At 46.1% G+C, this 26,183-nt stretch overlaps 1 protein-coding gene across 1 annotated transcript; it reads right to left on the bottom strand.

Moving 5' to 3' along the window:
* Window positions 1–912: 912 nt before the first annotated feature.
* ucmaa (upper zone of growth plate and cartilage matrix associated a) lies at window positions 913–25,737 on the bottom strand. The gene is made up of 5 exons (XM_072470993.1): window positions 25,569–25,737; window positions 24,413–24,472; window positions 24,232–24,327; window positions 4,414–4,512; window positions 913–1,793 (listed from the first exon to the last, which is right to left on the bottom strand). The coding sequence occupies exons 1-5, from the start codon at window positions 25,624–25,626 to the stop codon at window positions 1,696–1,698; spliced, it is 411 nt and encodes a 136-aa protein (XP_072327094.1). The 5' UTR covers window positions 25,627–25,737; the 3' UTR covers window positions 913–1,695.
* Window positions 25,738–26,183: the final 446 nt, after the last annotated feature.

Here is a 26,183-nt window from a genome sequence, read left to right as displayed (position 1 = left end):
ATACAGGGAATTGTTAGAGTGGGAAGGGGCCCCTATCAGAGAGGTGAAGAGGAAGTGGGAAGAGGAGTTGGGAGGGGAGCTGGAAACTGAACTGTGGGGAAAAAGCCTTGAAAAGGGTAAATGCATCCTCGTCCTGTGCTAGACTTAACTTGGTTCAGTTCAAGGTAGTCCACAGGGCCCACATAACGGTAGCCCGGATGAGTAGGTTCTTCAAGGAGGTGGAGGACAGATGTGGGCGGTGTGTGGGTAGCCCGGCCACCCATGTTCATATGTTTTGGGCATGTCCGAAACGGAATTCTGGCAGGGATTTGCGGATGTTATGTCGGAAGTCCTGGAAGGTAGGGTAACTCCGAGTCCAGAATTAGCAATATTTGGGGTGTCGGAGGATCAGGGGGCAAAGAGGGGGAGGGAGGCCGATATTCTGGCCTCCTCCCTGGTGGCCCGGAGACGGATCTTGCTGAGATGGAGGGACTCTGAGCCCCCGAAATCAGGAGTGTGGGTCAGCGATATGGCAGTTTCTCAGTCTGGAGAAAATCAAGTTTGCTTTAAGAGGATCAATACAGGGATTCGCCCGGAGTCGGCAGCCGTTCATCGATTTCTTGAACAAAAACTGAACGTCAGCAGTAAGGGGGGAAAGGGAAAAAGTGGGGGGGGGGGAGGAAAATAGGAGTCATGGTAATGTTAAATAAGGACAGGGAATTTAGTACATGGGTAATTGGGGATAGGGCGGGAGAAGTGGGGTACTGGGTTTATTGTGTGTTATTTTAGGGGGCATTTTGTGCATCGACCCGTGCGGTTGCTTTAGAAATGTCAATGTTAAATTGAAAATTACAAATGCTTCAATAAAATATATTTTTTTAAAAATAATAATTCACTGTTAACCACTTAACAAACTCAGTACCAAATCAAACATTGGGGCTAAAAGTATTTATTCTGTTTTTATATTCTGCATGCAGTTGGAGTACAACTTGAGTACACAAAAGTTATATCGTGAACAGAAAACTATCCAGCACAAATATTTATGGGGAAGGAGGCCATAACCTTCAGCCGCCTGGACCCTAAGCTCTGGATTTCCCTCCCGAAACCCATCTTCTCCTCTATCTCTTTAAGACACTTCTTAAAACCTACCTCTCAGATAAAAGTATTGCCATCTGCCCTAATGTCACCATACATGGCTCAGTGTCCAGTGTTGCTTTTCGTGCTCCTGTCAAGTGCCTTGAGATGCTTTATCACAAAAAAGGTGCTTTATAAACATAAGTTCTTGAGAAAAGTTGCCTATCGATACAGGGAACCTTAACTTAAAACTACCCTAATCCGAAAGGGAAAGATGCGAATAGCCTGAAGCTTTGGCTGTTTGACTGTCTAGTATTCTGTGCGTAACCAGTATTTATAGGAGACTGCCACATGCAACTTTATTGTTCCTCTTCACAACAACAAAGTTTTTTTTTAATGAAAATACTTTAAGACTTCTCAACTTGATTTTTTTTAAAATGGAAAGCTATGCTGTAGCAAAGCAATGCCCTACGGAAGCTGTACGCAATAAATCAAAAAACACAGTTTGATTCTTCGCGCTTATATTGCCGCTTTGAAGAGAACTTTAATGATGCGGTAGAACCCCAAATCTGTTGGACTGACTCCATCTGCTTTACATCATAATATGCAGTTTCAGCTCTTGACTAAAAGAAGGTGTTTCTTTTAATAACCGTAGCGGTTGTACGGGTATCGAGGGTAGCGACCATCATAGTGCCATTGACGCCATGATTCGGTCCTTTCACGAGATCTTTCATACTGCTCTGGAATAATAAGAAATAAAGGATTGAAATTGTTAGTTACCGTTCACAATGTTCCAGATTTATTCTCTCACGGGCTGTATTCTGAAGTGGGTCATGCAGTAATCCTTTTATTTTTGCAAGTCGGAAGTACCAACTGCACAAGTTTTTAATCTAGCTCTTTCACTGGACCGAAATGGTTTGTATTGAATGGCTACCAATGAAATAGTTTGACTTCTTCCAGCATACGCAGTCACAATATCTCCTCCTCGTGTAGTACAATATCGTACGTCGGCAATCCCTGTGAACCAGTAAATTAAACATCAACATTCCTATGTTGAAGTAAGTTGTACCAGGGTCCCAAGTTGAGGAAGAATTTTTTTTTAAAGGACAACTGCAGTGCCATCCACTTTAAATAACAGTTTAGGTGCTGTTTAGTGTTTCAAACTTCCAGACATGTCACTGTAGAACAAGATGGATGATAAATATTGCAAAAATAACAGTTTTGAGTATGTTTGAATGCACTTCATTGTCGGAATGACTATATATACTTCCTGTCACAGTGGGAACCCTTTAACTATTAAGTCCATAAATTCATCATAACCCCTTAAAACTCATACTTTAAACAGATTTATTTTTAAGCTTAGGTTTCAATAAAGATTCTGAGCTCTGAGAATAAGCTGTTCTATACGCCTGACAAGCAGGTTAAATTCACTTGACAACTATAGGTGTTACCAGCTCTATTACTTCACAGCATAACTGAACCTCATGTAATTGGAAACCCATTTAACCCTGAGCTGAGTCTCCTTCCCAGCTTCCTCCAACACCAAGGCCACTTACTTCCACCTTATAATAGTGTGTTACCTCCAGACTAAACGATTCCAGCTCTCTCCAGGTGGGCCTTCGACCCTCCACAAACTTTAAAGCTCATCCAGACCTCTGCCAGCTGTGCTGTAATTCCCACCAAGGTCTGTCGACCATCATCCCTGTGCTCACTGTCCAGCAGCATTCCATTTCAAAATTCTCCTGATTTTCTGATCCCTTCATCGCTTCCCCCTTCCCTATCTCTACCTTCCTTCAGCCCCACAATCTTCCATTACCTCTTGACTATAATTCCGATCTCTTACACATCCTTGATTTCCGTCACCCCATCGTTGATGACTGTACCTTTAAGTCCTGAGCTCTGAAATTCTCTCCCTGAACTTCATAAGATGGTAAGAAATGGGAGCAGGAGTTGACCATTTGGCCCTTCAAGCCTGTTTTGCCATTAAATAATATCATGGCTGATCTGATTGTAACCTTAACTCCATTTTCCTGTCCGCCCCCCCCCCCCCCCCAAACCTCACTAATCCTTGATGTGCATGTTGATCAAAAGTCTGTCTAATTCAGCCTTGAATATATTCAATGGCTCAGCCTCCAGTGCTGACTGGGAAGGGAGTTCCAAAGAATAACAGCCTTCTGAGAAGAAATTTCCCTGCATCTCCGTCTTAAATGGGAGACCGTTAGTTTTAAACCGTCCCCGAGTTTTAGAATCCCCCATGAATTGAAGCATGAGTGTCACAAGCAGGCTTACATTAACTGCAATGAAGTTACTGTGAAAATCCCCTAGTCACCACACTCCGGCGCCTGTTCTGGTACACTGAGGGAGAATTCAGAACGTCCAATTCACCTAACAGGGATTCGCCCAGAGTTGGCAGCCCTTCATCGATTTCTTTAACAAAAACTGAACGTTGTGGGAGGAAACCGGAGCACCCGGAGGAAACCCACGCAGACACGGGGAGAACGTGCAGACTCCAAACAGGCAGTGACCCAAGCCGGGAATTGAACCTGGGACCCTGCCGCTGTGAAGCACCTGTGCTATCGTGCCGCCCTGGCTGATCATCCAACTCATTAGCCCAATCCCACCTTTCCCCCATATCCTTTGCTCTAAGTGCTTATATCTAACTGCTGCTTGAAAACATGTTTTGGCCTCAATTGCTTTCTGTGGTAGTGAATTCCACAGGCCGGCCACTCTTCTCGATGAAGAAATCTCTCCTCATCTGTGTCCTAAACGGTCTACCCCGTATCCTCAGACTGTGACCCCTGGTTCTGGACACACCCACCATCGGGAACATCCTTCCTGCATCTACCAAACATGGGTTAACTCTGTTACAAATGACACCAGAAAAGTATTTTGATTCATCTCCACATTCACTGGAAAATCACACAAATGGAACCAATTTCGAAAGCAGTTTTTCTGCAGTTGACTGTAAATTTGACAACTATGTTCAAAGACCTTGCTAATTCAGTTAAGAGATTACTTTCAGGAGAACAACACAGTTGGACAATAAGCTGCTGCACGAACAAATCTGGAGTGGTAAAACATAATTTGAACTGGCAGTCACATTACAAAATGGGGAAGCCTGTGATGCCGATAAGAAAAGACCATCAAACAAAAGTTCAGTGCGAATCAACGTCAAGCACCTTACGGCAGTTGTGGCCATTGTGGAAACTTTGAGCCGGGTAGTAGTGCAACATAAAAAGTTTTAGGAAAAACGAGCAATGGTAAGAATTTCGTATTTTTTAATTAACTATACAAACTATCTATTACTTCATCTTGAACGGGCTCCAATTTTACTTATCTAGATTTTCTCTGACTCCTTACCATCTTGCTCCTCTTCCACATAACTCTCCCATTCATAAAACTGCTCCTCATGATATTCCTTCCTTCGTTCATCAGCTGCACGCCTTTGGCTGTTCTCAGCTACAAGACAGATAGGTTTTAAACATGTTTTCAGGTTCATGTCTTTGCCGCGACACAGATTCCGAATGTAAACAACTGCAGTGATGATCTAACTTCTTTTAATCAAAGCGGGGTATGAGATTATTTTGTTGTAATCAATAAAAATAGTTTATTATGAATGCTAAAATTAACTTAAAGCTGGTTTATTCATCTTTAATTGAGATGATGAACTTTTAACACAACCTTCACTTTAGGATGAGACTTTCTCATACAACAATTTATTAGAAAATCATTTATATAGTACAGGCTAAGAAAAGGTTCATAAAGCACGGGGTGGGGGGTGGTAATGTTACTGGATCCGCAATCTAAAGACCTCGATTAACGCAGCTGGTGGAATTTAAATTTAATTAATAAATCTGGAATTAAATAAAAGTTAATCTCTGTAATGAATAGTTTCTGACCATGAAACTACTGAATTATTGTAAAGATACAACTGGTTCAGTACTGTCCTTCAGAGAAGTAAGTTGGACGCCTACAGGTGTTCCCTGACCCTCGGAAATGAGACTGCCTCTGAAATGGTCAAAGTAGTTCTGAAATACCAAACCATTGGAAAAAGTTGAGAAAGAATAAAACCAGATGGGCCATCTGGCATCGATGTAGGCACCGTAAACAACAACCACACACCATGCCCAACTGAACCTGAAAATTCCTCAACATCGAGAGGTTTATGCCAACATTGGGAGAACTAGCTGACCGACTAGTTGAACAATGGCCTGACATTCACCATCTCATATTTACTCCTCCGTTATCCTCCTGGTTATGTCCTGATCAATCAGAGATGTCAACTCAATGGTTTACAGTCAAGAGAGTTGCCCTGGGAAGTTCTCAACATTGACTCCAGTCTCATGGCACCAGATCAGATACGGGCAAGTAAACCTGCCAATTACCACCTACCACCCTTCCTCAACTGATGAATCAGTACTGCTCCATGTTGAATAGCACTTGAAAGAAGTACTGAGGGTGACAAGGGCACAGAATGTACTCTGTGTGGGGGACTTCAGTGTCCATTACCAAGAGTGGCTCGATAGAGCCACTACAGACCGAACTGGCCAAGTCCAAAAGGACTTGACTGAGTCTGCAGCAGGTGGTGAGGGAACCAACAAAAGGGTTAAACATACGTCTTTCGGGACTTGTGTGAGGAAACCGGAGCACCCGGATGAAACCCGCGCAGACACGGGGAGAATATGCAGACTCCGCACAGATAGTCACCCAATCCGGGAATCGAACTCAGGACCCTGTCGCTGTGAAGCAACAGTGCTAACCACTGTGCTACCCCAGCAGTGTCAAAGCATCGTCCCATTCAACCTCAAGATTGCAATACAATTGAAGGAAAATGTGTTTTAGAAGCAAAATAGCCAATGGAGATGGTATTATTAAAATGTCTCTGCACAGTAGCACCGTTTATACATGGATGAACTACTGGAATCTTTCTACACACCTATGGCGCATTTCAAATCACTGGTACCAGGGAGTTTAATGGCGTCTTTGATGCAACGAATAGCTTATTGATTGACTGATGTAATAAGTGGATATTTTCCCTTACAGCCAATCAACTATTCATAGAACTGACTCAAACAGCGTCTCAGACCTTGTGTGCTCATTGAAGGATGAGCAGAACAGGTTCTAGTTAACTATGACAAGTTAAAAATTTTAGTACAAACCCTGAATAGGTTGAAATAATTGGTGGATGGTGAGAAAGTCCCAGCCTCCTTGTTAATGTTGGCCGGAGGTGACAAATTATTGCCAGAATCCTTGTGTACATTGGCAGAACTCCTGACATGGTAATGGGCACCCTTCGGGGCATGGGCAATAGATTTGATAGTCACGGCCACCTTTCTGAGACTGGAAGCTAACGTTGGCCTTTCAGATGATGGTGAGAATGTTTATTGACCAATATCAGCAGTGAAACTGAAATTACTATAGAATGTCCGGCATGGAATTGAGCTGAATGCAGAAACTCACAGGCAGGCTGGAGCTAGATGAAAATTTCCACTGGTCTCACAGACAAGACACAGCCTGGTGCAGTCTGTGGACATGTTCGCAGGATTTGGCAGTTTCAAATCAACTACATTTTTCTTATTAATTTACCACAAAACACATTACAAAGTATATTTAAAAAGTACAATTTTACGATAAAGAATCTAATTCCTTTTTATCCAAATTATTTCAGATTACTGATTTTCAAAACAAAATTAAACCAATACGGCTGATCACATGCAAAAAAAGTCAATTATTAAAATTAGATTATTTCAATGGGCTAAATGGTCAGGATCCTAATAGTTTCAATTTCTAAGTGCAATATTCTCTCAGAACATGTACTTGTTCAACAGTAAATCAAATGTCATTATTTTTGCAACGCACGACTTGTTTATTGGAATATTGCGCTAAAAGCAGATAGGCTGAAGTGGAGATTGACAGGGAGCTGGAGGTGGGTGTATAACAGAGAGCGTGATAAAGGTGTATAACAGACAGTGGGAGACAGGTGTATAACAGAGAGTGTGATAAAGGTGTATAACAGACAATGGGAAACAGGTATATAACAGAGAGCGTGATAAAGGTGTATAACAGACAGTGGGAGACAGGTGTATAACAGAGAGCGTGATAAAGGTGTATAACACAGTGGGAGACAGGTGTATAACAGACAGCGGGAGACAGGTGTATAACAGACAGCAGGAGACAGGTGTATGACAGACAGTGGGAAACAGGTGTATAACAGACAACGAGATAGGTGTATAACAGACAGCGGGAGACAGGTGTATAACTGACAGTGGGAGACAGGTGTATAACACAGCGTGAGACAGGTGTATAACAGACAGTGGGAAACAGGTGCATAGCAGTCAGCGAGAGACAGATTTATAACAGACAGTGGGAAACAGGTGCATAACAGACAGTGGTAGACAGATTTATAACAGACAGCACGAGACAGGTGTATGACACAGTGGGAGACAGGTGTATAGCAGATAGTGGGAAGCAGGTATATGACAGCATGAGACAGGTGTATAACAGACAGCGGGAGACAGGTGTACAACAGACAGCACGAGACAGGTGTATGACACAGTGCGAAACAGGTGTATAACAATCATAGAGACAGGTGTATAACAGACAGTGGGAGACAGGCGTATAACTGACAGTGGGAGACACGTGTATAACAGACAGTGTGAGAGGTGTGTAACCGACAGCGGGAGACAGGTGTATAAAGACAGTGGGATAAAGGTGTACAGCAGACAATGGGTAACTGGTGTTCCGCACACATGAGTGGGCCTCAACCGGGACCTGGGATTCATGTCGTATTACATTCACCCCCCACCATCTGGCCTGCAAAATCCTACCAACCTAAATCGCTGGCTTTGAAAGCAGGCCAGCAGCACGGTTCAATTCCCGTAACAGCCTCCCTGAATAGGCGCCGGAATGTGGTGACTAGGGGCTTTTCACAGTAACTTCATTGAAGCCTACTTGTGACAATAAGCGATTTTCATTTCATTTCATTCACCTGAGGAAGGAGCAGCGCTCCGAAAGTTAGTGACATCGAAACAAACCTGTTGGACTTTAACCTGGTGTTGTAAAACGTCTTACTGTGGTGTACAACTGACAGTGTGAGACAGTTGTATAACAGACAGTGGGAGACAGGTGTATAACAGACAGTGGGAGACAGGTGTATAACAGACAGTGGGAGACAGGTGTATAACACAGTGGGAGACAGGTGTATAACAGACAGTGGGAGACAGGTGAATAACAGACAGTGTGAGACAGGTGTGTAACAGACAACATGAGACAGCTGTATAACAGACTGGGAGACAGGTGTATAACAGACAGCATGAAACAGGTGTATAACAGACAACGAGACAGGTGTATAACAGACAGCGGGAGACAGGTGTATAACTGACAGGTGTATAACAGACAGCGGGAGACAGGTGTATAACAGACAGCGGGAGACAGGTGTATAACTGACAGGTGTATAACAGACAGTGGGAGACAGGTGTATAACACAGTTGGAGACAGGTATATAGCAGATAGTGGGAAAAAGGTGTATGACAGCATGAGACAATTGTATAACAGACAGCGTGAGACAGGTGTGTAACTGACAGTGGGAGACAGGTGTATAACAGACAGCATGAGACAGCTGTATAACAGGCAGCGGGAGACAGGTGTATAACAGACAGTGGGAGATAGGTGTATAACGGACAGCGTGAGACAGGTGTATAACAGACAGTGGGAGACAGGTGTATAGCAGACAGTGGGAGACAGGTGTATAACGGACAGCGGAGACAGGTGTATAACAGACAGTGGGAGACAGGTGTAAAGCAGACAGTGGGAGACAGATATATGACAGCATGAGACAATTGTATAACAGAACGCGGGAGACAAGTGTATAACAGAAAGCGTGAGACAGGTGTACAACAGACAGTGGGAGACAGGTGTATGTCAGACAGTGGGTGACAGCTGTATAACAGACAGCGGGAGACAGGTGTATAACAGACAGTGGGAGACAGGTGTATAACGGACAGCGTGAGACAGGTGTATAACAGATAGCGGGAGACAGGTGTATAACAGACAGTGGGAGACAGGTGTATAGCAGACAGCGGGAGACAGGTGTATAGCAGACAGTGGGAGACAGGTGTATAACAGACAACGAGACAGGTGTATAACAGACAGCGGGAGACAGGTGTATAACTGACAGTGGGAGATAGGTGTGTAACTGACAGTGGGAGACAGGTGTATAACAGACAGCTGTATAACAGACAGTGGGAGACAGGTGTATAGCAGACAGTGGGAGACAGGTGTATAACGGACAGCGGAGACAGGTGTATAACAGACAGTGGGAGACAGGTGAATAGCAGACAGTGGGAGACAGGTGTATAACAGACAGTGGGAGACAGGTGTATGACAGCATGAGACAATTGTATAACAGAACACGGGAGACAAGTGTATAACAGACAGTGGGAGACAGGTGTATAACAGAAAGCGTGAGACAGGTGTATAACAGACAGTGGGAGACAGGTGTATAACGGACAGCGTGAGACAGGTGTATAACACACAGTGGGAGACAGGTGTATTACAGACAGTGGGAGACAGGTGTATAGCAGACAGTGGGAGACAGGTGTATAACAGACAGTGGGAGACAGGTGTATAACAGACAGCGGGAGACAGGTGTATAGCAGATAGTGGGTGACAGGTGTATAACACAGTGGGAGACATGTGTATAACGGACTGCGTGAGACAAGTGTATAACAGATAGCGGGAGACAGGTGTATAACAGACAGTGGGAGACAGGTGTATAGCAGACCGTGGGAGACAGCTCTATGACAGACAGCGGGAAACAGGTGTATAACAGACAACGAGACAGGTGTATAACAGATAGCGGGAGACAGGTGTATAACTGACAGTGGGAGACAGGTGTATAACAGACAGCAGGAGACAGGTGTATAACAGTCAGTAGGAGACAGGTATATAGCAGATAGTGGGAAAAAGGTGTATGACAGCATGAGACAATTGTATAACAGACAGCGTGAGACAGGTGTGTAACTGACAGTGGGAGACAGGTGTATAACAGACAGCATGAGACAGCTGTATAACCGGCAGCGGGAGACAGGTGTATAGCAGACAGTGGGAGACAGGTGTATAACGGACAGCGGAGACAGGTGTATAACAGACAGTGGGAGACAGGTGTATAGCAGACAGTGGGAGACAGGTGTATAACAGACAGTGGGAGACAGGTGTATAACAGACAGTGGGAGACAGATATATGACAGCATGAGACAATTGTATAACAGAACACGGGAGACAAGTGTATAACAGAAAGTGTGAGACAGGTGTACAACAGACAGTGGGAGACAGGTGTATGACAGACAGTGGGTGACAGCTGTATAACAGACAGCGAGAGACTGGTGTATAACAGACAGTGGGAGACAGGTGTATAACGGACAGCGTGAGACAGGTGTATAACACACAGTGGGAGACAGGTGTATTACAGACAGTGGGAGACAGGTGTATAGCAGACAGTGGGAGACAGGTGTATAACAGACAGTGGGAGACAGGTGTATAACAGACAGCGGGAGACAGGTGTATAGCAGATAGTGGGTGACAGGTGTATAACACAGTGGGAGACATGTGTATAACGGACAGCGTGAGACAGGTGTATAACAGATAGCGGGAGACAGGTGTATAACAGACAGTGGGAGACAGGTGTATAGCAGACCGTGGGAGACAGCTCTATGACAGACAGTGGGAAACAGGTGTATAACAGACAACGAGACAGGTGTATAACAGACAGCGGGAGACAGGTGTATAACAGTCAGTAGGAGACAGGTATATAGCAGATAGTGGGAAAAAGGTGTATGACAGCATGAGACAGCTGTATAACAGGCAGCGTGAGACAGGTGTGTAACTGACAGTGGGAGACAGGTGTATAACAGACAGCATGAGACAGCTGTATAACAGGCAGCGGGAGACAGGTGTATAGCAGACAGTGGGAGACAGGTGTATAACGGACAGCGGAGACAGGTGTATAACAGACAGTGGGAGACAGGTGTATAGCAGACAGTGGGAGACAGGTGTATAACAGACAGTGGGAGACAGGTGTATAACAGACAGTGGGAGACAGATATATGACAGCATGAGGCAATTGTATAACAGAACACGGGAGACAAGTGTATAACAGAAAGCGTGAGACAGGTGTACAACAGACAGTGAGAGACAGGTGTATGACAGACAGTGGGTGACAGCTGTATAACAGACAGCGAGAGACAGGTGTATAACAGACAGTGGGAGACAGGTGTATAACGGACAGTGTGAGACAGGTGTATAACAGACAGTGGGAGACAGGTGTATTACAGACAGTGGGAGACAGGTGTACAGCAGACAGTGGGAGACAGGTGTATAACAGACAGTGGGAGACAGGTGTATAACGGACTGCGTGAGACAGGTGTGTAACAGACAGCGTGAGACAGGTGTATAACAGACAGTGGGAGACAGGTGTATAACAGACAGTAGGAGACAGGTGTATGACAGACTGTGGGAAACAGGTGTATAACAGACAACGAGACAGGTGTATAACAGACAGCGGGAGACTGGTGTATATTAGACAGTAGGAGACAGGAGTATGACACAGTGAGAAACAGGTGCATAACAGTCAGCGGGAGACAGATTTATAACAGACAGTGGGAGACAGGTGTATAACAGACAGCGGGAGACAGATTTATAACAGACGGTGGGAGACAGGTGTATAACGGACAGCGTGAGACAGGTGTATAACAGACAGCAGGAGACAGGTGTATAACAGTCAGTAGGAGACAGGTATATAGCAGATAGTGGGAAAAAGGTGTATGACAGCATGAGACAATTGTATAACAGACAGCGTGAGACAGGTGTGTAACTGACAGTGGGAGACAGGTGTATAACAGACAGCATGAGACAGCTGTATAACCGGCAGCGGGAGACAGGTGTATAGCAGACAGTGGGAGACAGGTGTATAACGGACAGCGGAGACAGGTGTATAACAGACAGTGGGAGACAGGTGTATAGCAGACAGTGGGAGACAGGTGTATAACAGACAGTGGGAGACAGGTGTATAACAGACAGTGGGCGACAGATATATGACAGCATGAGACAATTGTATAACAGAACACGGGAGACAAGTGTATAACAGAAAGCGTGAGACAGGTGTACAACAGACAGTGGGAGACAGGTGTATGACAGACAGTGGGAGACAGGTGTATAGCAGACAGTGGGAGACAGGTGTATAACAGACAGTGGGAGACAGGTGTATAACAGACAGCGGGAGACAGGTGTATAGCAGATAGTGGGTGACAGGTGTATAACACAGTGGGAGACATGTGTATAACGGACAGCGTGAGACAGGTGTATAACAGATAGCGGGAGACAGGTGTATAACAGACAGTGGGAGACAGGTGTATAGCAGACCGTGGGAGACAGCTCTATGACAGACAGTGGGAAACAGGTGTATAACAGACAACGAGACAGGTGTATAACAGACAGCGGGAGACAGGTGTATAACAGTCAGTAGGAGACAGGTATATAGCAGATAGTGGGAAAAAGGTGTATGACAGCATGAGACAGCTGTATAACAGGCAGCGTGAGACAGGTGTGTAACTGACAGTGGGAGACAGGTGTATAACAGACAGCATGAGACAGCTGTATAACAGGCAGCGGGAGACAGGTGTATAGCAGACAGTGGGAGACAGGTGTATAACGGACAGCGGAGACAGGTGTATAGCAGACAGTGGGAGACAGGTGTATAGCAGACAGTGGGAGACAGGTGTATAACAGACAGTGGGAGACAGGTGTATAACAGACAGTGGGAGACAGATATATGACAGCATGAGACAATTGTATAACAGAACACGGGAGACAAGTGTATAACAGAAAGCGTGAGACAGGTGTACAACAGACAGTGAGAGACAGGTGTATGACAGACAGTGGGTGACAGCTGTATAACAGACAGCGAGAGACAGGTGTATAACAGACAGTGGGAGACAGGTGTATAACGGACAGTGTGAGACAGGTGTATAACAGACAGTGGGAGACAGGTGTATTACAGACAGTGGGAGACAGGTGTACAGCAGACAGTGGGAGACAGGTTTATAACAGACAGTGGGAGACAGGTGTATAACGGACTGCGTGAGACAGGTGTGTAACAGACAGCGTGAGACAGGTGTATAACAGACAGTGGGAGACAGGTGTATAACAGACAGTAGGAGACAGGTGTATGACAGACTGTGGGAAACAGGTGTATAACAGACAACGAGACAGGTGTATAACAGACAGCGGGAGACTGGTGTATATTAGACAGTAGGAGACAGGAGTATGACACAGTGAGAAACAGGTGCATAACAGTCAGCGGGAGACAGATTTATAACAGACAGTGGGAGACAGGTGTATAACAGACAGCGGGAGACAGATTTATAACAGACGGTGGGAGACAGGTGTATAACGGACAGCGTGAGACAGGTGTATAACAGACAGTGGGAGACAGGTGTATAGCAGACTGTGGGAGACAGGTGTATAACAGACAGCGTGAGACAGGTGTGTAACAGACAACATGAGACAGCTGTATAACAGACTGGGAGACAGGTGTATAACAGACAGCATGAGACAGCTCTATGACAGACAGTGGGAAACAGGTGTATAACAGACAGCGGGAGACAGGTGTATAACAGACAGTGGGAGACTGGTGTATAACAGACAGCATGAGACAGCTCTATGACAGACAGTGGGAAACAGGTGTATAACAGACAACGAGACAGGTGTATAACAGACAGCGGGAGACAGGTGTATAACTGACAGTGGGAGACAGGTGCATAACATTCAGCGGGAGACAGATTTATAACAGACAGTGGGAGACAGGTGCATAGCAGATAGTGGGAAACAGGTGTGTAACAGACAGCATGAGACAAGTGTATAACAGGCAGTGGGAGACAGGTGTGTAGCAGACAGTGGGAGACAGGTGTATAACGGACAGCGGAGACAGGTGTATAACAGACAGTGGGAGACAGGTGTATACCAGACAGTGGGAGACATGTATATAACAGACAGTGGGAGACAGGTGTATAACAGAACGCGGGAGACAAGTGTATAACAGACAGCGTGAGACAGGTGTACAACAGACAGTGGGAGACAGGTGTATGACAGACAGTGGGTGGCAGGTATGTAACAGGCAGCGGGAGACACGTGTATAACAGTGGGAGACAGGTGTATAATAGACAGTAGGAGACAGGTGTGTAACAGACAGTGGGCGATGTATATAACGTAGTGGGAGACAGGTGTATAACAGACAGAGTGAGACAGGTGTGTAACAGGCAGCATGAGACAGCTGTATAACAGACAGCATGAGACAGCTGTATGACAGACAGTGGGTGACATATCTGACAGTCAGTGCATATTACAGAGGAGGAGGTGCTGGAAGTCTTAAAGCGCATCAAGGTAGATAAATCCCCGGGACCTGATGAAATGTATCCCAGGATGTTGTGGGAGGAAATTGCGGGTCCCCTAACGGAGATATTTGAATCATCGGCAGCCACAGGTGAGGTGCCTGAAGATTGGAGAGTGGCGAATGTTGTACCCTTGCTTAAGAAGGGCAGCAGGGAAAAGCCTGGGAACTACAGACCGGTGAGCCTAACGTCTGTAGTAGGTAAGTTGCTAGAAGATATTCTGAGAGACAGGATCTACAAGCATTTAGAGAGGCAAGGACTGATTCGGGGCAGTCAGCATGGCTTTGTGCGTGGAAAATCATGTCTCACAAATTTGATTGAGTTTTTTGAGGGGGTGACCAGGAAGGTAGATGAGGGCAGTGCAGTAGACGTTGTCTACGTGGACTTTAGCAAAGCCTTTGACAAGGTACCGCATGGTAGGTTGTTGCAGAAGGTTAAAGCTCATGGGATCCAGGGTGAGGTTGCCAATTGGATTCAAAATTGGCTGGACGACAGAAGGCAGAGCGTGGTTGTAGAGGGTTGTTTTTCAAACTGGAGGCCTGTGACCAGTGGTGTGCCTCAGGGATCGGTGCTGGGTCCACTGTTATTTGTGATTTATATTAATGATTTGGATGAGAATTTAGGAGGCATGGTTAGTAAGTTTGCAGATGACACCAAGATTGGTGGCACTGTGGATAGTGAAGAAGGTTATCTAGGATTGCAACGGGATCTTGATCAATTAGGCCAGCGGGCCGACGAATGGCAGATGGAGTTTAATTTAGATAAATGTGAGGTGATGCATTTTGGCAGATCGAATCAGGCCAGGACCTACTCAGTTAATGGTATGGCATTGGGGAGAGTTATAGAACAAAGAGATCTAGGAGTACAGGTTCATAGCTCCTTGAAGGTGGAGTCGCAGGTGGACAGGGCGGTGAAGAAGGCATTCGGCATGCTTGGTTTCATTGGTCAGAACATTGAATACAGGAGTTGGGGCGTCTTGTTGAAGTTGTACAAGACATTGGTATGGCCACACTTGGAATACTGTGTGCAGTTCTGGTCACCCTATTATAGAAAGGATATTATTAAACTAGAAAGAGTGCAGAAAAGATTTACTAGGGTGTTACCGGGCCTTGATGGTTTGAGTTATAAGGAGAGGCTGGATAGACTGGGACTTTTTTCCCTGGAGCGTAGGAGGCTTAGGGGTGATCTTATAGAGGTCTGTAAAATAATGAGGGGCATAGATAAGGTAGATAGTCAACATCTTTTCCCAAAGGTAGGGGAGTCTAAAACTAGAGGGCATAGGTTTAAGGTGAGAGGGGAGAGATTCAGAAGGGCCCAGAGGGGCAATTTCTTCACTCAGAGGGTAGTGAGTGTAATAGAATAGATGGCATTGAGGTACGTAGGGAAGAGGTGTTGGCAATTCTGGACAGGCTGAAAATAGATAAGTCCCCGGGACCTGATGGGATTTATCCTAGGATTCTCTGGGAGGCCAGGGAAGAGATTGCTGGACCTTTGGCTTTTATTTTTATGTCATCATTGGCTACAGGAATAGTGCCAGAGGACTGGAGGACAGCAAATGTGGTCCCTTTGTTCAAAAAGGGGAGCAGAGACAACCCCGGCAACTATAGACCGGTGAGCCTCACGTCTGTTGTGGGTAAAGTCTTGGAGGGGATTATAAGAGACAAGATTTATAATCATCTAGATAGGAATAATATGATCAGGGATAGTCAGCATGGCTTTGTGAAGGGTAGGTCATGCCTCACAAACCTTATCGAGTTCTTTGAGAAGGTGACTGAACAGGTAGACGAGGGTAGAGCAGTTGATGTGGTGTATATGGATTTCAGCAAAGCGTTTGATAAGGTTCCCCACGGTAGGCTATTGCAAAAAATACGGAGGCTGGGGATTGAGGGTGATTTAGAGATGTGGATCAGAAATTGGCTAGCTGAAAGAAGACAGAGGGTGGTGGTTGATGGGAAATGTTCAGAATGGAGTACAGTCACAAGTGGAGTACCACAAGGATCTGTTCTGGGGCCGTTGCTGTTTGTCATTTTTATCAATGACCTAGAGGAAGGCGCAGAAGGGTGGGTGAGTAAATTTGCAGACGATACTAAAGTCGGTGGTGTTGTCGATAGTGTGGAAGGATGTAGCAGGTTACAGAGGGATATAGATAAGCTGCAGAGCTGGGCTGAGAGGTGGCAAATGGAGTTTAATGTAGAGAAGGGTGAGGTGATTCACTTTGGAAGGAATAACAGGAATGCGGAATATTTGGCTAATGGTAAAGTTCTTGAAAGTGTGGATGAGCAGAGGGATCTAGGTGTCCATGTACATAGATCCCTGAAAGTTGCCACCCAGGTTGATAGGGTTGTGAAGAAGGCCTATGGAGTGTTGGCCTTTATTGGTAGAGGGATTGAGTTCCGGAGTCGGGAGGTCATGTTGCAGCTGTACAGAACTCTGGTACGGCCGCATTTGGAGTATTGTGTACAGTTCTGGTCACCGCATTATAGGAAGGATGTGGAGGCTTTGGAGCGGGTGCAGAGGAGATTTACCAGGATGTTGCCTGGTATGGAGGGAAAATCTTATGAGGAAAGGCTGATGGACTTGAGGTTGTTTTCGTTGGAGAGAAGAAGGTTAAGAGGAGACTTAATAGAGGCATACAAAATGATCAGGGGGTTGGATAGGGTGGACAGTGAGAGCCTTCTCCCGCAGATGGATATGGCTGGCACGAGGGGACATAACTTTAAACTGAGGGGTAATAGATATAGGACAGAGGTCAGAGGTAGGTTCTTTACGCAAAGAGTAGTGAGGCCGTGGAATGCCCTACCTGCTACAGTAGTGAACTCGCCAACATTGAGGGCATTTAAAAGTTTATTGGATAAACATATGGATGATAATGGCATAGTGTAGGTTAGATGGCTTTTGTTTCGGTGCAACACCGTGGGCCGAAGGGCCTGTACTGCGCTGTATTGTTCTATGTTCTATGAGTGTCTGGGATGGGCTGCCAGAGGTAGTAGTAGAGGCGGGTATAATTGTGTCTTTTAAAAAGCATTTAGATAGTTACATGGGTAAGATGGGTATAGAGGGTTATGGGCCAAGTGCGGGCAACTGGGACTAGCTTAATGGTAAAAACTGGGCGGCATGGACTGGTTGGGCCGAAGGGCCTGTTTCCATGCTGTAAACTTCTATGATTCTAGGTGTATAACAGACAGCGTGAGACAGGTGTGTAACACAGGGTGAGACAGGTGTATAACAGACAGTGGGAGACAGGTGTATAACAGACAGCATGAGACAGGTGTATGACAGACAGTGGGAAACAGGTGTATAACAGACAACGAGACAGGTGTATAACAGCCAGCGGGAGACAGGTGTATAACTGACGGTGGGAGACACGTGTATAACAGACAGCATGAGACAGGTGTATAACAGACAGTGGGAAACAGGTGTATAACAGACAACGAGACAGGTGTATAACAGACAGCGGGAGACAGGTGTATAACTGACAGTGGGAGACAGGTGTATAACAGCGTAGGACAGGTGTATAACAGACAGCTAGAGACAGGTGTATAACAGACAGTGTGAGACAGGTGTATAACAGACAGTGGGAGACAGGTGTATAACAGACAGCGTGAGACATGTGTATAACAGACAGTGGAAGACAGGTGTATAACAGACAGTGGAAGACAGGTGTATAACAGACAGTGGGAGACAGGTGTATAACGGACAACGTTTGACAGGTGTATGACAGACAGTGGGAGACAGGTGTATAACAGACAGTGGGAGACAGGTGTATAACAGACAGTGGGAGACAGGTGTATAACAGACAACGAGACAGGTGTATAACAGACAGCGGGAGACACGTGTATATTAGACAGTAGGAGACAGGAGTATGACAGACAGTGAGAAACAGGTGCATAACAGTCAGCGGGAGACAGATTTATAACAGACAGTGGGAGACAGGTGTACAGCAGACAGTGGGAGACAGGTGTATAACGGACAGCGTGAGACAGCTGTATAACAGACTGGGAGACTGGTGTATAACAGACAGCATGAGACAGCTCTATGACAGACAGTGGGAAACAGGTGTATAACAGACATCGAGACAGGTGTATAACAGACAGCGGGAGACAGGTGTATAACTGACAGTGGGAGACAGGTGTATAACAGACAGCGGGAGACAGGTGTATAACAGACAGTAGGAGACAGGTGTATGACAGACAGTGGGAAACAGGTGTATAACAGACAGTGGGAGACAGGTGTATAACAGACAGTGGGAGACAGATATATGACAGCATGAGACAATTGTATAACAGAACGCGGGAGACTAGTGTATAACAGACAGCGTGAGACAGGTGTACAACAGACAGTGGGAGACAGGTGTATGACAGACAGTGGGTGACAGCTGTATAACAGACAGCGGGAGACAGGTGTATAACAGACAGTTGGAGATAGGTGTATAACGGACAGCGTGAGACAGGTGTGTAACAGACAGCGGGAGACAGGTGTATAACAGACAGTGGGAGACAGGTGTATAGCAGACAGCGGGAGACAGGTGTATAGCAGACAGCGGGAGACAGGTGTATAACAGACAGTGGGAGACAAGTGTGTAACAGACAGCATGAGACAGATGTATAGCAGATAGTGGGTGACAAGTGTATAACACAGTGGGAGACACGTGTATAACGGACTGCATGAGACAGGTGTGTAACAGACAGCGTGAGACAGGTGTATAACAGACAGTGGGAGACAGGTGTATAACAGACAGTAGGAGACAGGTGTGTAACAGACAGTGGGCAACGTGTATAACATAGTGGGAGACAGGTGTATAACAGACAGCGGGAGACAGGTGTATAACAGACAGTGGGAGACACGTGTATAACAGTGGGAGACAGGTGTGTAACAGACAGTGGGCGATGTGTATAACGTAGTGGGAGACAGGTGTATAACAGACAGCGAGTGACAGGAGTATAAAAGACAGTGAGTGACAGGTGTATAACAGACAGTGAGTGACAGGTATATAACACAGTGAGTGATAGGTGTATAACAGACAGCGAGTGACAGATGTATAACAGACAGCGAGTGACAGGTGTATAACACAGCGAGTGACAGGTATATAACAGACAGCGAGTGACATCGTATAAAAGACAGTGAGTGACAGGTGTATAACAGACAGCGAGTGACAGGTGTATAACACAGCGAGTGACAGGTGTATAACAGGAAGCAAGTGACAGGCGTATAAAAGATAACGAGTGATAGGTATATAACAGACAGCGAGTGACAGGTGTATAAAAGACCGTGAGTGACAGGTGTATAACAGACAGCGAGTGACAGGTATATAACAGACAGCAAGTGATAGGTGTATAACAGACAACGAGTGACAAGTGTATAACAGACAGTGAGTGACAGGTGTATAACACAGCGAGTGACAGGTGTATAACAGGAAGCAAGTGACAGGCGCATAAAAGATAACGGGTGACAGGTATATAACAGACAGCGAGTGACAGGTGTATAAAAGACAGTGAGTGACAGGTGTATAAAAGACAGTGAGTGACAGGTATATAACAGACAGCGGGTGATAGGTGTATAACAGACAGCGAGTGACAGGTGTATAACAGACAGCGAGTGACAGATATATATAACAGACAGCGAGTGATAGGTGTATAACAGACAGCGAGTGACAGATAAATAACAGACAGCGAGTGATAGGTGGTTAACAGACAGCGAGTGACAGGTGTATAACAGACAGCGAGTGACAGGTGTATAAAAGACAGTGAGTGACAGGTGTATAAAAGACAGTGAGTGACAGGTATATAACAGACAGCGGGTGATAGGTGTATAACAGACAGCGAGTGACAGATATATATAACAGACAGCGAGTGATAGGTGTATAACAGACAGCGAGTGACAGATAAATAACAGACAGCGAGTGATAGGTGGTTAACAGACAGCGAGTGACAGGTGTATAACAGACAGCGAGTGACAGGTGTATAACACAGCGAGTGACAGGTATATAACAGACAGCGAGTGACAGGCGTTTAAAAGACAGTGAGTGACAGGTGTGTAACAGACAGTGAGTGACAGGTGTATAACAGACAGCGAGTGACAGGCGTTTAAAAGACAGCGAGTGACAGGTGTGTAACAGACAGCGAGTGACAGGTGTATAACAGACAGCGAGTGACAGGTGTGTAACAGACAGCAAGTGACAGGTGTATAACACAGCGAGTGATAGATGTATAACACAGCGAGTGACAGGTGTATAACAGGAAGCAAGTGACAGGCGTATAAAAGATAACGGGTGACAGGTATATAACAGACAGCGAGTGACAGGTGTATAAAAGACAGTGAGTGACAGGTGTATAACAGACAGCGAGTGACAGGTATATAACAGACAGCGAGTGATAGGTGTATAACAGACAGCGAGTGACAGGTGTATAACAGACAGCGAGTGACAGGTGTATAACACAGCAAGTGACAGGTGTATAACAGGAAGCAAGTGACAGGCGTATAAAAGATAATGGGTGACAGGTGTGTAACAGACAGTGAGTGACAGGTGTATAACAGACAGCGAGTGACAGGCGTTTAAAAGACAGCGAGTGACAGGTGTGTAACAGACAGCGAGTGACAGGTGTATAACAGACAGCGAGTGACAGGTGTGTAACAGACAGCAAGTGACAGGTGTATAACACAGCGAGTGACAGGTGTATAACACAGCGAGTGACAGGTGTATAACAGGAAGCAAGTGACAGGCGTATAAAAGATAACGGGTGACAGGTATATAACAGACAGCGAGTGACAGGTGTATAAAAGACAGCGAGTGACAGGTATATAACAGACAGCAAGTGACAGGCGTATAAAAGACAGTGAGTGAAGGTGTATAACAGACAGCGAGTGACACGTATATAACACAGCGAGTGACAGGTGTATAACAGACAGCGAGTGACAGGTGTATAACACAGCGAGTGACAGGTGTATAACAGGAAACAAGTGACAGGCGTATAAAAGATAACGAGTGACAGGTATATAACAGACAGCGAGTGACAGGTGTATAAAAGACAGTGAGTGACAGGTGTATAACAGACAGCGAGTGACAGGTATATAACAGACAGCGAGTGATAGGTGTATAACAGACAGCGAGTGACAGGTGTATAACAGACAGCGAGTGACAGGTGTATAACACAGCAAGTGACAGGTGTATAACAGGAAGCAAGTGACAGGCGTATAAAAGATAATGGGTGACAGGTATATAACAGACAGCGAGTGACAGGTGTATAACACGGCGAGTGACAGGTGTATAACAGACAGCGAGTGACAGGTGTATAACACAGCGAGTGACAGGTGTATAACAGACAGCGAGTGACAGGTGTATAACAGACAGCGAGTGACAGGTGTATAACAGACAGCGAGTGACAGGTGTGTAACAGACAGCGAGTGACAGGTGTGTAACAGACAGCGAGTGACAGGTGTATAACAGACAGCGAGTGACAGGTGTATAACACAGCGAGTGACAGGTGTATAACAGTAAGCAAGTGACAGGTATATAACAGACAGTCATTGCAATCCTATCTGTTGTGTGCTAATATCCATGGGGAATTATTTTATTATTGGGTCAGCACAGTGGCACAGTGATTAGCACTGCGGCCTCACAGTGCCAGGGACCGGGTTCCATTCCGACCTTAGGTGACTGTATGGAGTTTGCCCATACCCCCCGTGTCTGCGTGGGTTTCCTCCGGGTGCTCCTGTTTCCTCCCACAGTGCAAGTGAGGTAGATTGGCCGTGCTAAATTGCTACCTAGTGTCCAAAGATGTGTGGGTTAGGTGAGGTTGCGGGGATAGGGTGGGGGCCTGAGTAGGGTGTTTTTCAGAGGGTCAGTGCCGACTCAATGAGCCGAATGGCCTCCTTCTGCACTACAGTGATTCTATGATCACTGTTTGCAAGGTCAGCCCATCCCTAATTGCCCTGGAGATGGTGAGTCACCATTCTGAAACACTGCAGTCCATGTGGTGTCAGTAAAGCCACTGGGCTGTCAGGAAGGGAGGTCTCTGGTGGTTTGATGCAACTGGGTGGCTTGCTGGACCATTTCAGAGGGCAGCTACACAGCTCTGGATCTGCTGTCACATGTAGGCCAGACCAGGCATGGACTATCCAGTTACACCAAGATGCATCATTTCAATAATGGTTCAATTAAGCCAGGAGATACAGATCGAATTCCAAGATTGATTTAAGCAGATGGCCTGGGTTTGGCGATCTGGGTGTGGTTGGCGGTGTGTTGGTTTGAATGCAGATTAAACCCTGGTCTTGCCCGTCTGCTCACTGGTGTGTCAGTCATTGAAGAGGAGGGAATTCTGCCGGAGCGGCGGCCAACATTCCTGCCTCAACGAATGCAAATGCTCTGCTCATTCCTCCACTTATTTGTGGGCCCCTCTGTACAGGAGGACTGTTGTATTATTGCCACAGTTGGCGGTTTTGACGCTTTCAAAGTTATACTTTGTTTTGTAAAATGCCTCGGACTACCCTGACGATGGACAGAAGCTATTTTTGTTCAAAACAAATTAGAGATTTTGAAAACTCTGCTTTAAAACATCAGCCTTCTTGCAAATGACTTTACAATAGTTAAAAAATGTACAGGTTCTATTCCTGATCCTGTCCCAGCCAGTAACTATATATTTTAAATCCAACTCCAAACCACTTTGATGCACAGAGTTTTGAGAACTTTTTGCTTAATTTCAAATTATTTTGGCGTTTCACGCGTGACAGAATCACAACGACACTTTCCAGTAATGCAGAGGTTTAGTCAGACACACGGCACACTTTCCCTGGGATTAGAATTCCACTCGTTCAGCTCCCAGTTGGAATTTCACATCCACTTCTCCTTGACTGACAGGATTGGCAACCAATGGACATTGTTGTTGGGTTTCTTTAAACATAGAAGCTGTTACTCTGGACAAGAGAATTTAACCGGGTTAAAGATTTAGATTAAAGACGGGCCGAGGCCCCGGAAGGTTGGATAGGCTTGATTGGGTGCGGGGGCGGTTGAACAGGGGTCCAACTGTTGCAATGCATTGGAAGTTTGTGTCTAGAACAGAGGAAGTTTGTGTCTAGAACAGAGGAAGTTTGTGTCTAGAACAGACCAGAAGGAATGGTCATGTCACCAGCCTGCCCTGGACCTCCCAAACAGTCCCAGTATAAATCCAGGCTCCACAAGCGACTCCGGGAACAGCAACAACATCTGATAGCAGCCCAGATACCTCCAGCCAAGTCTCAGAATACCTGCTCCAGGTAACTACACACATTCTGCACTTAGCTTTCTTATGTCTGTTTGAAAACGTGACCAGGTATAAGCAGACGTGAATATAAACCTCTACCACAAAGATTAACCATTCAACTAAACACCAACTTCTTCAGAATTTAGAGTGCCCTCCCCATGAGAAATATCACATTTCCACTATTTCAATATTGGACTGTTTAGAGAGCGGAATATTTGAGGATTTGTTTTCCAATAATCAATTTTATTTCCAGGTTTCCCCAAACCCTTCCCAGCCCCAGCAAGTGGTCAGGGTGGAGTGGGAGGGGGTTATTAACACAGCCCTCAGAGCTTCAGCACTCTGGCTCCCAGCTCTGCAGTCCCAATCAATGGACAAGGAGGAGGTTTTCACCGGGTGGATGCCAGGAGACAGGAGCTCTCCCCTCCGACCTGGCCCCTCCGGACTGACCCCTTGGAGGAAGGGCAAAGGTTTGAGCCGCGGGACACCTGAATACTCACCTATCATTTCAGCTCTGGATTTGGGCGAGCGCCTGGTCCTTCGCTTGAAGAAATTGGAGGCGTCTGTTTCAGCCACGAAAACCTGTTTCTTCACCCCTGCAGAGTGAAGACAGACACTTTCACTGCTGTCTACAGGAGCCACTTTGTATTTACACTCAACATTGAGATAAATGCTCCTCACCTTCCTCTTTCTCTACTTTGGTGTCCACAGGGACCGCAGCTCCTTCCGAATCCTCCAGAACTACAGGATGGAGGGGGGGGGGGGGGGGAGAGACACAGAAATGTTTATTTATTGGCCAGAACTCGCACATTGCAGACGTTTCTCAGTGCCACTTGTTCACAGTGAAGGTTGGAAAGACTGGGACATCAGACAGAACACAGGGATGCTGAGTGGAGACTGCTGTTTATTGATAACTGATTAAAGCCAAAAGGAGAGAACTGGGATTGATTTTCCAGAATCATAGAATTTACAGTGCAGAAGGAGGCCATTCGGCCCATTATGTCTGCACCGGCTCTTGGAAAGAGCACCCCACCCAAGCCCACACCTCCACGCTATCCCCATAACCCAGTAACCACTCCCAACAACAAGGGCAATTTTGGACACCAAGGACAATTTAGCTTGGCCAATCCACCTACCCCACACATCTTTGGACTGTGGGAGGAAACCGGAGCACCCGGAGGAAACCCAGGCAGACACGGGGAGGGCGTGCGGACTCCGCACAGACAGTGACCCAAGCCGGGAATCGAACCTGGGACCCTGGAGCTGTGAAGCAATTGTGCTGACCACAATGCTACTATGCTGCCCAAACTGACCCCCCTCCCACACTGTCACGCTGTCAGGTGGGGAGTGAGCTCCATTACAGAGAATGAGTCCAATTCATTCTCCAGGTACCAAAAAAAACACCCAAGGCAAATGGACATTGTCAACGAGAAATTCTCCAATAACATTTCCAAGATAGTAATAATCACATTGTCACAAGTAGGCTTAATTGAAGTTATTGTGAAAAGCCCCTAGTCGCCACATTCCGGCTCCTGATCGGGGAGGCTGGTACGGGAAGTGAACCTGCGCTGCTGGCCTTGTTCTGCATTACAAGCCAGCTGTTTAGCCCACTCTCCTAAACTTGAACTTTTAGGTCAATTCCTTTTAGAACAAGAAATCATTTGAACCTTTTCAAAGGCAGCAGCTGCGAGTCCCCGGAGAGTGAACGTTGTCCCCCTTTCCCTGGGACAGGGGTCCTGCCAGGATTCGCTGCTCTAATCCCGGTTAGAATCCCTGCTCTGCCGACAGTGGCATTGTTTCCAAGCGGAAGGCACATTTGGGAAATGATCTTACTCACTTGTCAGAATGAAGACGGCAGCCAGGCTGCAGAGCAGGAAGTTTTGTTTCCATTTCATTTCTGCAGAGGAGCCGGTGCTCAGGGCGGCGAATTGGGGCAAGTTTGTGGCGGAGGTTCTGCAACTGCAGATGTGTTAGAGAGGGGGGCGGAGATGCGGGCGTTTCACTGCGGACAGGGGGTGGGGGGGGGGGGAGGGAGCTGCCAGTGGGGAGGGGGACATCACTAAAAGCACAACACATCTCACCCAGCTCTCCCCTCCCGTTTTGAACACCATGTCCAGAGTAAGTAGCTGGTGTTCAATTGATTTTAGATGGGATAGAAAAAGCAAGCTGGATCCAGAGGGAGGGGGAGGGGGATGTGCTGGGATTTAATGAAGGGCTTTTCAGCATAAACTGTATAAAAGAATTGAGGAAGAGGGGATTGATATTACAAATCTGCAGCGGGTAACGCCAGGTTTGAGTAATCTCTGTTCAGTCTCTTGATTAACATTTTGCAAAATAGCAACACCATCAATTTAATCCAGCCAAGAATTAAACAACAAGCGCCCCGAACAGATGTTAACCTTGATACACAGTTTATGTTTTCTTTCAGGAATCTCCCTGCAGTGTGTAACAC

This window comes from Scyliorhinus torazame, chromosome 13 (assembly GCF_047496885.1).
Source record: "Scyliorhinus torazame isolate Kashiwa2021f chromosome 13, sScyTor2.1, whole genome shotgun sequence".
Lineage (NCBI taxonomy): Eukaryota > Metazoa > Chordata > Chondrichthyes > Carcharhiniformes > Scyliorhinidae > Scyliorhinus > Scyliorhinus torazame.
This window is presented reverse-complemented; position numbering and strand designations above follow the sequence as displayed.